The sequence below is a fragment of the Salmo salar genome, chromosome ssa27, assembly GCF_905237065.1.
Source record: "Salmo salar chromosome ssa27, Ssal_v3.1, whole genome shotgun sequence".
Classification (NCBI taxonomy): Eukaryota; Metazoa; Chordata; class Actinopteri; order Salmoniformes; family Salmonidae; genus Salmo; species Salmo salar.
Window position 1 is genome coordinate 36,341,370 of NC_059468.1, and position 12,226 is coordinate 36,353,595.

The 12,226-nt window shown below is 46.1% G+C and overlaps 1 protein-coding gene across 3 annotated transcripts in view; it reads right to left on the reverse strand.

Annotated features, from left to right (window-relative positions):
* Window positions 1-267: 267 nt before the first annotated feature.
* Window positions 268-12,226, reverse strand: part of LOC106589023 (enhancer of filamentation 1) — a 78,262-nt gene continuing 66,303 nt past the window's right edge. The window contains exons 5-7 of one of the 3 annotated variants that reach the window (XM_045709269.1): window positions 7,814-9,022; window positions 4,107-4,196; window positions 268-1,194 (exon numbers count right to left, since the gene is read on the reverse strand). In XM_045709269.1, coding sequence (XP_045565225.1) covers window positions 631-1,194; window positions 4,107-4,196; window positions 7,814-9,022 — 1,863 coding nt within the window. In that variant the 3' untranslated portion in view covers window positions 268-630. The remainder of the gene's footprint in view (window positions 1,195-4,106; window positions 4,197-7,813; window positions 9,023-12,226) is intronic. The other 2 variants (XM_045709270.1, XM_014178662.2) reach the window with 2 other exon arrangements.

Genomic DNA, 12,226 nt, shown 5'->3' on the forward strand with positions numbered 1-12,226 from the left:
AGTTTAATCTTAGCGCTTGATGGTTTTTGCGATTGCACTTGAAGAAACTTTCAAAGTTCTTGAAATTTTCCGGATTGACTGACCTTCATGTCTTAAAGTAATGATGGACTGTTGTTTCTCTGTGCTTATTTGAGCTGTTCTTGCCATAATATGGACTTGTTTTTTTACCAAATAGGGCTATCTTTTGTATACCACCCCTACCTTGGCTCAATTAACAGGCACACCTGTTAATTGAAATGCACTCCAGGTGACTACCTCATGAAGCTGGTTGAGAGAATACCAAGAGTGTGCAAAGCTGTCATCAAGGCACCGGGTGGTTACTTTTTTTGGTTACTACATGATCCCATGTGTGTCATTTCATAGCTTTGATGTCTTCACTATTATTCTACAATGTAGAATATAGTAAAAATAAAGAAAAAACCTGGAATGAGTAGGTGTATCCAAACTTTTGACTGGTACTATATATAAAAACATTCTACACAAAAATAGAGCCAAATATTTACAGAACAGCCCCCCCAAAAAACTCTTAAGATTAACAACGAGCAATATACATATATAGATATATACGGTATATACACATTGGATGCTATGGTGCAATAGGCGGGGACCAGGTAGTGAGAACACAAACTATCACAAAGCAGCCATCTGCAGCAGCTGTTCTTTGAACTGTTGAGCGTGGTGTGAGAGATCCGTGACTCTGTCCACCATGTCCTGAACAGCGGCTGTGTTGGGGTAGTGCAACGCGGCCGTCTTAGTGGCTCCCACCACAGTCTTCAGCAGGTCGCAAAGCACATTGCTAGAGTTCATCACCCGGTTGGCTACCTCGGGCGTGGCTGCCTGCCTGGACAGAGTATCCCCAATAAATACCAGTTTGTGAGTGCTGAGGATGACGAACTTGCTGTGTGCCACAAAGATGCGGGGCGGCTGGCCAGCGCCCACGCAGCCGAAGAAAGCGTCCACGGCCTTGAGCAACGTGACAAAGTGCTGCTGGCACTGCTCCGCGTAGAAGCCCAGCAGCTGACGGTCCCGCCCACACAGCTGGGCCCTGCCTCCTGTCAGGGAGGGGGAGGGAGAGGAGGAGGTGTCTGACGGGGAGGAGGAGGGGCCTGTCGGGTGCTGGTGGGAGATCCACAGTGTGATGTCGTTCTCCACTGGTTTGATCACCTCTTGCTCCAATTGCTTGAACTGGTTCATCTGTGAAGGTTGAAAGAGAGTTGATATTTCTTTCTTCATATTTACACAAACTAGTTAAGGATTGTGGAGAGACGGGAGATGGAAATCTCTCGTACACAATAAACATGATGAAAATATACTGCTCAAAAAAATAAAGGGAACACTTAAACAACACAATGTAACTCCAAGTCAATCACACTTCTGTGAAATCAAACTGTCCACTTAGGAAGCAACACTGATTGACAATAAATTTCACATGCTGTTGTGCAAATGGAATAGACAACAGGTGGAAATTATAGGCAATTAGCAAGACACCCCCAATAAAGGAGTGGTTGTGCAGGTGGTGACCACAGACCACTTCTCAGTTCCTATGCTTCCTGGTTGATGTTTTGGTCACTTTTGAATGCTGGCGGTGATTTCACTCTAGTGGTAGCATGAGACGGAGTCTACAACCCACACAAGTGGCTCAGGTAGTGCAGCTCATCCAGGATGGCACATCAATGCGAGCTGTGGCAAAAAGGTTTGCTGTGTCTGTCAGCGTAGTGTCCAGAGCATGGAGGCGCTACCAGGAGACAGGCCAGTACATCAGGAGACGTGGAGGAGGCCGTAGGAGGGCAACAACCCAGCAGCAGGACCGCTACCTCCGCCTTTGTGCAAGGAGGAGCAGGAGGAGCACTGCCAGAGCCCTGCAAAATGACCTCCAGCAGGCCACAAATGTGCATGTGTCTGCTCAAACGGTCAGAAACAGACTCCATGAGGGTGGTATGAGGGCCCGACGTCCACAGGTGGGGGTTGTGCTTACAGCCCAACACCGTGCAGGACGTTTGGCATTTGCCAGAGAACACCAAGATTGGCAAATTCGCCACTGGCGCCCTGTGCTCTTCACAGATGAAAGCAGGTTCACACTGAGCACGTGACAGACGTGACAGAGTCTGGAGACGCCGTGGAGAACGTTCTGCTGCCTGCAACATCCTCCAGCATGACCGGTTTGGCGGTGGGTCAGTCATGGTGTGGGGTGGCATTTCTTTGGGGGCCGCACAGCCCTCCATGTGCTCGCCAGAGGTAGCCTGACTGCCATTAGGTACCGAGATGAGATCCTCAGACCCCTTGTGAGACCATATGCTGGTGCGGTTGGCCCTGGGTTCCTCCTAATGCAAGACAATGCTAGACCTCATGTGGCTGGAGTGTGTCAGCAGTTCCTGCAAGAGGAAGGCATTGATGCTATGGACTGGCCCGCCCGTTCCCCAGACCTGAATCCAATTGAGCACATCTGGGACATCATGTCTCGCTCCATCCACCAACGCCACGTTGCACCACAGACTGTCCAGGAGTTGGCGGATGCTTTAGTCCAGGTCTGGGAGATCCCTCAGGAGATCATCCGCCACCTCATCAGGAGCATGCCCAGGTGTTGTAGGGAGGTCATACAGGCACATGGAGGCCACACACACTACTGAGCCTCATTTTGACTTGTTTTAAGGACATTACATCAAAGTTGGATCAGCCTGTAGTGTGGTTTTCCACTTTAATTTTGAATGTGACTCCAAATCCAGACCTCCATGGGTTAATAAATTGGATTTCCATTGATTATTTTTGTGTGATTTTGTTGTCAGCACATTCAACTATGTAAACAAAAAAGTATTTAATAAGATTATTTCATTCATTCAGATCTAGGATGTGTTATTTTAGTGTTCCCTTTATTTTTTGGAGCAGTGTACATCCTACCTGTCAATTCCATTATATTAGTATAAAACAGAAGGAATTATCATAATTTTTCCATAGAGAGCGTAACATAATTCATGGAGGATTACAGGAGTGAAAAGGTTCATCCTCTTCTATGTATATGTGCCCTGAGGCCACCTGCCTGGTGGGCTGTTCTGTCAGAGTGGGACAGATGTTCATGTAGTACCTGTTGAGCGCTGCTTTGTTCTAGGTACCTTCTATGAACCCATGCTAGAAAGGTAATCCACTGCGTGTTTCATTGAATAATGTTTGTTCCATAAATTATGTGAATAGTATGAAACAGAGAAGAACAGAATAGAGAAGAACAGAACAGAACAGAGGAGAACAGAACAGAACAGAGGAGAACCGAACAGAGAAGAACAGAACCGAACAGAGAAGAACAGAACAGAATAGACAAGAACAGAAGAGAGACAAACAGAACAGAACAGAGGAGAACAGAACAGAGACAAACAGAACAGAGACAAACAGAACAGAACAGAGGAGAACAGAACAGAACAGAGGAGAACAGAACAGAGGAGAACAGAACAGAGAAGAACAGAATAGACAAGAACAGAACAGAGACAAACAGAACAGAACAGAGGAGAACAGAACAGAGAAGAACAGAACAGAGACAAACAGAACAGAGGAGAACAGAACAGAATAGAGAAGAACAGAGGAGAACAGAACAGAGAAGAACAGAACAGAATAGAGAAGAACAGAACAGAATAGAGAAGAACAGAACAGAGGAGAACAGAACAGAGGAGAACAGAACAGAGGAGAACAGAACAGAATAGAGAAGAACAGAACAGAGGAGAACAGAACAGAGGAGAACAGAATAGAGAAGAACAGAACAGAGGAGAACAGAATAGAGAAGAACAGAACAGAGGAGAACAGAACAGAGGAGAACAGAATAGAGAAGAACAGAACAGAGGAGAACAGAACAGAGGAGAACAGAACAGAATAGAGAAGAACAGAATAGAGAAGAACAGAATAGAGAAGAACAGAACAGAGGAGAACAGAACAGAGTAGAACAGAACAGAGGACAGAACAGAACAGAGAACCTACTGGGCACAGATGTCAATTCAACATCTTTTCCAAGTTTGATCATCGTAATTTCATTGAAATGACGTGGAAAAAACTTGGATTCAACCAGTGTCTGACCAGTGGGACAAGAAGAACAGAACAGAGAAGAGGAGAGAGAAAAAAACCTTTACCTGTTCCTGTCCCAGCTGCACCTTGCTCTGTTTAATGATGTTCTCTTTCTCCAGAAGCTCTTTCTGCTGCCGCTCAAAGTCCTCTTTTCCCTGACAAGAAACAACAGTGTGAGAACTCAATTAAGACAGCAGACATAAACAGCATAGGGTGGCTACATACATAGGGTAGCTACAGTGCATTTGGAAAGTATTCAGACCCCTTCCCTTTTTCCACATTTTGTTACGTTACAGCGTTATTCTAAAATGTATAGAATATTTTTTTTCCTTCATCAATCTACACACAATACCCCATAATGACAAAGCGAAAACGGGTTTTTAGAAATGTTTGCTAATTTACCAAAAAAATTAAGTATTCAGTATTTAGACCCTTTGCTATGAGACTCAAAATTGAGCTCAGGTGCATTCTGTTTCTATGATCATCCTTGATATGTTTCTACAATTTGATTCACCTGTGGTCAATTCAATTGATTGGACATGATTTGGAAAGGCACACACGTGTCCATATAAGGTCCCACAGTTGACAGTGCATGTCAGAGCAAAAACCAAGCCATGAGGTCGAAGGAATTGTCCGTAGAGCTCAGAGACAGGATTGTGTCGAGGCACACATCTGGGGAAAGGTACCAAAATAGTTCTGCAGCATTGAAGGTCTTCAAGAACACAGTGGCCTCCATCATTCTTAAATGGCAGAAGTTTGGAACCACCAAGACTCTTCCTAGAGCTGGCTGCCTGGCAATCAGGGGAGAGGGCCTTGGTCAGGGAGGTGTCCTTTATGGTAGAGTGGCCAGACGGAAGCCACCCCTCAGTAAAAGGCACATGACAGCCCACTTGGAGTTTGAAATAACATTCTATGGTCTGATGAAACCAAAATTTAACTATTTGGCCTGAATGCCAAGCGTCACGTCTGGAGGAAACCTGGCACTACTCCTAAGCTGAAGCATGTCGGGGGCAGCATCATGCTGTGGGGATGTTTTTCAGCGGCAGGGACCGGGAGACTAGTTAGGGTCGAGGGAAAGATGATCTGAGCAAAGTACAGAAAGACATGCTCCAGAGTTCTCATACCCAAGAAGACTCGAGGCTGTAATCGCTGCCAAAGGTGCTTTAACAAAGTACTGAGTAAAGGGTCTGAATTCTTATGCAAATGTGATAGAATGTTTTAATTTTTTATAAATTAGTAAAACATTCTAGAAATCAGTTTTTGCTTTGTCATTATGGGGTATTGTGTGTAGATTGATGAGGGAAAAAACAATTTAATCAATTTCAGAATAAGGCTGTAACGTAACAAAATGTGGAAAAAGTAAAGGGGTCTAAATACTTTCCGAATGCACTGTGCATACAGAGGGTAGCTACATACAGAGGGTAGCTACATACAGAGGGTAGCTACATACAGATGGTAGCTACATACAGAGGGTAGCTACATACAGAGGGTAGCTACATACAGAGGGTAGCTACATACAGAGGGTAGCTACATACAGAGGGTAGGTACATACAGAGGGTAGCTACATACAGAGGGTAGCTACATACAGAGGGTAGGTACATACAGATGGTAGATACATACAGAGGGTAGATACATACAGAGGGTAGATACATACAGAGGGTAGCTACATACAGAGGGTAGCTACATACAGAGGGTAGGTACATGTATACTCATTCAACCATTCAGCCTCATTCAACCTTTACTTGCATTCCCCTCGATTAAGATCTGCCTCTTCCTTGATGAACATATGGTACAACCCAATAGGCCGATACAGCCTGACTACCTCTACACTGTAAGCAGCTAGCACACACATCCTGAATACCACCAGATCCTCCAAGGGTCAATAAGGGTCAACCTTCCAAGGGTCAATAAGGGTCAACCTTCCATGGGTCAATAAGGCAGCAACACACCTTAGAAGCTGTAAAGGAATTTCACATCCAAGCTCTCACACATACATAAGGGATTATGTATTGACATGAGTGGCTAACATCTTACCTACAGTGCCTTGCAAAAGTATTCACCCCCTTGGCATTTTTCCTATTTTGTTGCATTATAACCTGTAATTTAAATTGATTTTTATTTGGATTTCATGTAATGGACATACACAAAATAGTCCAAATTGGTGAAGTGAAATAAAAAAAATTACTTGTTTAAAAAAAATTCTAAACAAATGTAAACGGAAAAGTGGTGGGTGCATATATATTCAACCCTTTGCTATGAAGACCCCAAATAACATCTGGTGCAACCAATTACCTTCAGAAGTCACATAATTAGTTAAATAAAGTCCACCTGTGTGCAATCTAAGTGTCACATGATCTGTCACATGATCTCTGTATATATACACCTGTTCTGAAAGGCCCCAGAGTCTGCAACACCACTAAGCAAGGGGCACCACCAAGCAAGCGGCACCATGAAGATCAAGAAGCTCTCCAAACAGGTCAGGGACAAAGTTGTAGAGAAGTACAGATCAGTGTTGGGATATAAAAAAATATCTATAACTTTCAACATCCCATGGACCACCATTAAATCCATTATTAAAAAATGGAAAGAATATGGCACCACAACAAACCAGCCAAGAGAGGGCCGCCCACCAAAACTCAAGAACCAGGCAAGGAGGGCATTAATCAGAGAGGCAACAAAGAGACCAAAGATAACCCTGAAGGAGCTGCAAAGCTCCACAGCAGAGATCTGAGTATCTGTCCATAGGACCACTTTAAGCCGTACACTCCACAGAGCTGGGCTTTATGGAAGAGTAGCCAGAAAAAAGCCATTGCTTAGAGAAAAAAATAAGCAAACACGTTTGATGTTCGCCAAAAGGCATGTGGGAGACTCCCCAAACATATAAAGAAGGTACTCTGGTTAGATGAGACTAAAATTGAGCTTTTTGGCCATCAAGGTAAAATGCTATGTCTGGCACAAACCCAACACCTCTCATCACCCCGAGAACATCATCCCCCCCAGTGAAGCATGGTGGTGGTAGCATCATGCTGTGGGGATGTTTTTCATCGGCAGGGACTGGGAAACTGGTGAGAATTGAAGGAATGACGGATGGCGCTAAATACAGGGAAATTCTTGAGAGAAACCAGTTTCATTCTTCAAGAGATTTGAGACTGGGACAGAGGTTCACCTTCCAGCAGGACAATGACCCTAAGCATACTGCTAAAGCAACACTCGAGTGGTTTAAGGGAAAACATTTAAATGTCTTGGAATGGCCTAGTCAAAGCCCAGACCTCAATCCAATTGAGAATCTGTGGTATGACTTAAAGATTACTGTACACCAGCGGAACCCATCCAGCTTGAAGGAGCTGGAGCAGTTTTGCCTTGAAGAATGGGCAAAAATCCCAGTGGCTAGATGTGCCAAGCTTATAGAGACATATCCCAAGAGACTTGTAGCTGTAATTGCTGCAAAAGGTGGCTCCACAAAGTATTGACTTTGGGGGGGTGAATAGTTTTGCACGCTCAAATTCTGTTTTTTTTTTCTTATTTCTTGTTTGTTTCACCCCCCCCAAAATATTTTGCATCTTCAAAATGGTAACCATGTTGTGTAAATCAAATGATACAACCCCCCCCCCCAAAAAAAACTGTAGCTACCTTTTTTGTCTTAACTAGCTACCCTAAGTTGAATGCTCGACTGTACCTTGCTCTGGGTAAGAGCATCTGTTAAATTACCAAAATGTAATGTAATGTAAATATAAACATCCATGTGGTGAGTTAGAGTCAGAGTCAGTCATACCTGCAGATGGACGTAGTCATAGTCCTCCATCCAGCTCTTAACACACTTCTCACTATTGTTCATGTTGCCTTTGTCTTGGCTGGAGGGCACAGGAAAGGGCTTGGTGTGGCCCCTATAGTTATCACTATCTGAGAGTGGAGAGGTTAGAGGGTGGATGACGGCCTCCTCGGGCGTACCACCCCTGGGGTAGGAGGACCCGTTCATGGTGGGTGCTCGTCTAAAAAGCAGTTCAGCGTTACCCCCTATGGAGGAGGCCAGCTGCTTTGCGTCATCGGGCACCGTCCTGGACACCATGACAAAGCGATCCAGGTCGTCACTCTTGATCTGGTGCTTGGAGGCGCTGGAGATGGTCAGGGTGTTGAGGGCCCAGCCGCAGTTCTCCAGGCTCTGGTAGGTCTGCAGGATGATCTGCTGGGAGTCCTCCAGCCTCCCCAGCTGCCTCCTCAGCTTACTGTGCAGGCTGGGGTCTGACAGGGCAGTGGCGTTGGCCGCAGCACCCCTCCCAAACACCACAAAGTCTGCCAGGGCTGCCCGCACCCGGTCCAGCACGGTGCGCACCTCGTTGGTATGGCGCTCCATGAAAGGGTAAGTCCTCCAGTGGGGGGAAGAGGCCAGGCTCTGCAGGGCTCCGACTGAGGCCTCTACAGCCTGCTGCTGGCGGCACAGCCTCTGGACGGCCTGGTCCACATCCAGGGCCAGCCGGCCCTCAGCGCTGGAGACCGTGGAGGTGGAGGAGGTGGACATGGAACTGTGTGTGGAGCCCGTACTGGAGAAGGACAGGCGATTCACCCCATCCGTCACGTCCCCCAGAGCAGGGGGGATGTCATATATGCCTTGGCCCTTCCCCCTGTCCCTCTCCTGGGGGGTGGAGCGGTGCTGGGAGGGGGGCTGCTGCATCCCCCTAGGGATGTCATACAGGTCCCCCCGAGGCACCGCCCCAGAGAGCTGGTGCGAGGGGGGCGGCACGTCGTAGATTCCCTCGTTGTCATTGGCGACAGGGCGTTGGAGGTGGTGGGGGCCAATTGGCTGGGAACTGGGGGGGAAGTCATAGTTGGACTGGGGGGACAGGGAGGCTGAGGGCTTGGTGAAGATGGGAGGGGGTACGTCGTAGATGCCCTCCTGTTGTTTGTGTTGTTTGAGAGGCTGGGGGAAATCGTAGTTCCCCTCCTGGAGGGCTGGGGTGTTCCAGCAGGGAGGCACAGAGTACACCTGTAGGGACAAGACAAACATTTGTTGAGTGCCTCAGACTACAGTAAGGAGGGGAGTAGACAGCGATTCAACCAACAATGCCTCATAGCTAGAGACACACAGCTTACCCATATCAATATCATAGTTACAGACACACAGCTTACCCATATCAATATCATAGTTACAGACACACAGCTTACCCATATCAATATCATAGTTACAGACACACAGCTTACCCATATCAATATCATAGTTACAGACACACAGCTTACCCATATCAATATCATAGTTACAGACACACAGCTTACCCATATCAATATCATAGTTACAGACACACAGCTTACCCATATCAATATCATAGTTACAGACACACAGCATACCCATATCAATATCATAGTAACAGACACACAGCTTACCCATATCAATATCATAGTTACAGACATACAGCTTACCCATATCAATATCATAGTTACAGACACACAGCTTACCCATATCAACATCATAGTTACAGACATACAGCATACCCATATCAATATCATAGTTACAGACATACAGATTACCCATATCAATATCATAGTAACAGACACACAGCTTACCCATATCAATATCATAGTTACAGACATACAGCTTACCCATATCAATATCATAGTTACAGACACACAGCTTACCCATATCAATATCATAGTTACAGACATACAGCTTACCCATATCAATATCATAGTTACAGACAAACAGATTACCCATATCAATGACAAGCACACTTTGCATCACAATATTTTTGTCAGATATTGAGGAACTGAAAGTACTGTTTAGTTTCTGTCGATTCTATATGTGTTAATCTAAATACGGTGTCTGTCTATTCCTCCATTTCTTCCCCCATAATAACTCCGTATCAACTTGAATATGGCAAGCACTATAAGCAATGAACAGCTAGACCTTTAAAACCAGTATAGTCCTGACAGAGTGGAATAAGGATTGTGAGGTACAGTACATATCATGCAGCATTAAAGTGGAGTTGTATAAATAAAATGAGTGAGCTGTAAGTGATTTCACTTAGCCTTGAAATCCACTCCTGAACCCAAACTGTAATTAGGAGCAACGCAAATAACGAGTTCCCACATATTTCATGATATTACTGTCACGTCCTGAACCTTGTAAGATGTCATTTTCTATAGTAGAGTAGGTCAGGGCGTGACAGGGGGTGTTTTGTGTTTTTCTATGATTTCTATTTCTATGTTTGTGTTCTAGGTTTTCTATTTCTATGTTGTTGTTTTTTTGGGTTGATCTCCAATTGGAGGCAGCTGGTCCTCGTTGCCTCTGATTGGAGATCATATTTAAGTAGGGGTTTTTCTTCCTGGGTTTTTGTGGGTAGTTGTTTTCCGTTTTGTATGTGTTACCTGATGGTATGGTGGTCGTTTTGTTGTTTTTGTTAAGTGTTTCATTAATAAAGTAAATATGAGCACTCTACTCGCTGCGCCTTGGTCCCCTATAGACAACCTGCGTTACAATTACACAGCAACTGATGTCCCTAAACCTTGGCTGGGCCTGGACAGGCCTGGAACACTGGTTATTACAAAGCAACTGATGTCCCTTTGGTGGGCCTGGACAGGCCTGGAACACTGGTTATTACTGTACAAAGCAACTGATGTCCCTAAGCCTGCTGGGCCTGTACAGGCCTGGAACACTGGCTATTATGATGTCATTAAGCCTGCTGGTCCTGGATAGGCCTGGAACACTGGCTATTATGATGTCACTAAGCCTGCTGGTCCTGGATAGGCCTGGAACACTGGCTATTATGATGTCATTAAGCCTGCTGGTCCTGGATAGGCCTGGAACACTGGCTATTATGATGTCACTAAGCCTGCTGGTCCTGGATAGGCCTGGAACACTGGCTATTATGATGTCACTAAGCCTGCTGGTCCTGGATAGGCCTGGAACACTGGCTATTATGATGTCACTAAGCCTGCTGGTCCTGGATAGGCCTGGAACACTGGCTATTATGATGTCACTAAGCCTGCTGGTCCTGGATAGGCCTGGAACACTGGCTATTATGATGTCACTAAGCCTGCTGGTCCTGGATAGGCCTGGAACACTGGCTATTATGATGTCACTAAGCCTGGGCTGGTCCTGGATAGGCCTGGAACACTGGCTATTATGATGTCACTAAGCCTGCTGGTCCTGGATAGGCCTGGAACACTGGCTATTATGATGTCACTAAGCCTGCTGGTCCTGGATAGGCCTGGAACACTGGCTATTATGATGTCACTAAGCCTGCTGGTCCTGGATAGGCCTGGAACACTGGCTATTATGATGTCACTAAGCCTGCTGGTCCTGGATAGGCCTGGAACACTGGCTATTATGATGTCACTAAGCCTGCTGGTCCTGGATAGGCCTGGAACACTGGCTATTATGATGTCACTAAGCCTGCTTGTCCTGGATAGGCCTGGAACACTGGCTATTATGATGTCACTAAGCCTGCTGGTCCTGGATAGGCCTGGAACACTGGCTATTAAGATGTCACTAAGCCTGCTGGTCCTGGATAGGCCTGGAACACTGGCTATTAAGATGTCACTAAGCCTGGGCTGGTCCTGGATAGGCCTGGAACACTGGCTATTATGATGTCATTAAGCCTGCTGGTCCTGGATAGGCCTGGAACACTGGCTATTATGATGTCACTAAGCCTGCTGGTCCTGGATAGGCCTGGAACACTGGCTATTATGATGTCACTAAGCCTGCTGGTCCTGGATGGGCCTGGAACACTGGCTATTATGATGTCACTAAGCCTGCTGGTCCTGGATAGGCCTGGAACACTGGCTATTATGATGTCACTAAGCCTGCTTGTCCTGGATAGGCCTGGAACACTGGCTATTATGATGTCACTAAGCCTGCTGGTCCTGGATAGGCCTGGAACACTGGCTATTAAGATGTCACTAAGCCTGCTGGTCCTGGATAGGCCTGGAACACTGGCTATTAAGATGTCACTAAGCCTGGGCTGGTCCTGGATAGGCCTGGAACACTGGCTATTATGATTTCACTACGCCTGCTGGTGCTGGATAGGCCTGGAACACTGGCTATTATGATGTCACTCAGCCTGGGCTGGTCCTGGATAGGCCTGGAACACTGGCTATTATGATGTCACTAAGCCTGCTGGTCCTGGATAGGCCTGGAACACTGGCTATTATGATGTCACTAAGCCTGGGCTGGTCCTGGATAGGCCTGGAACAC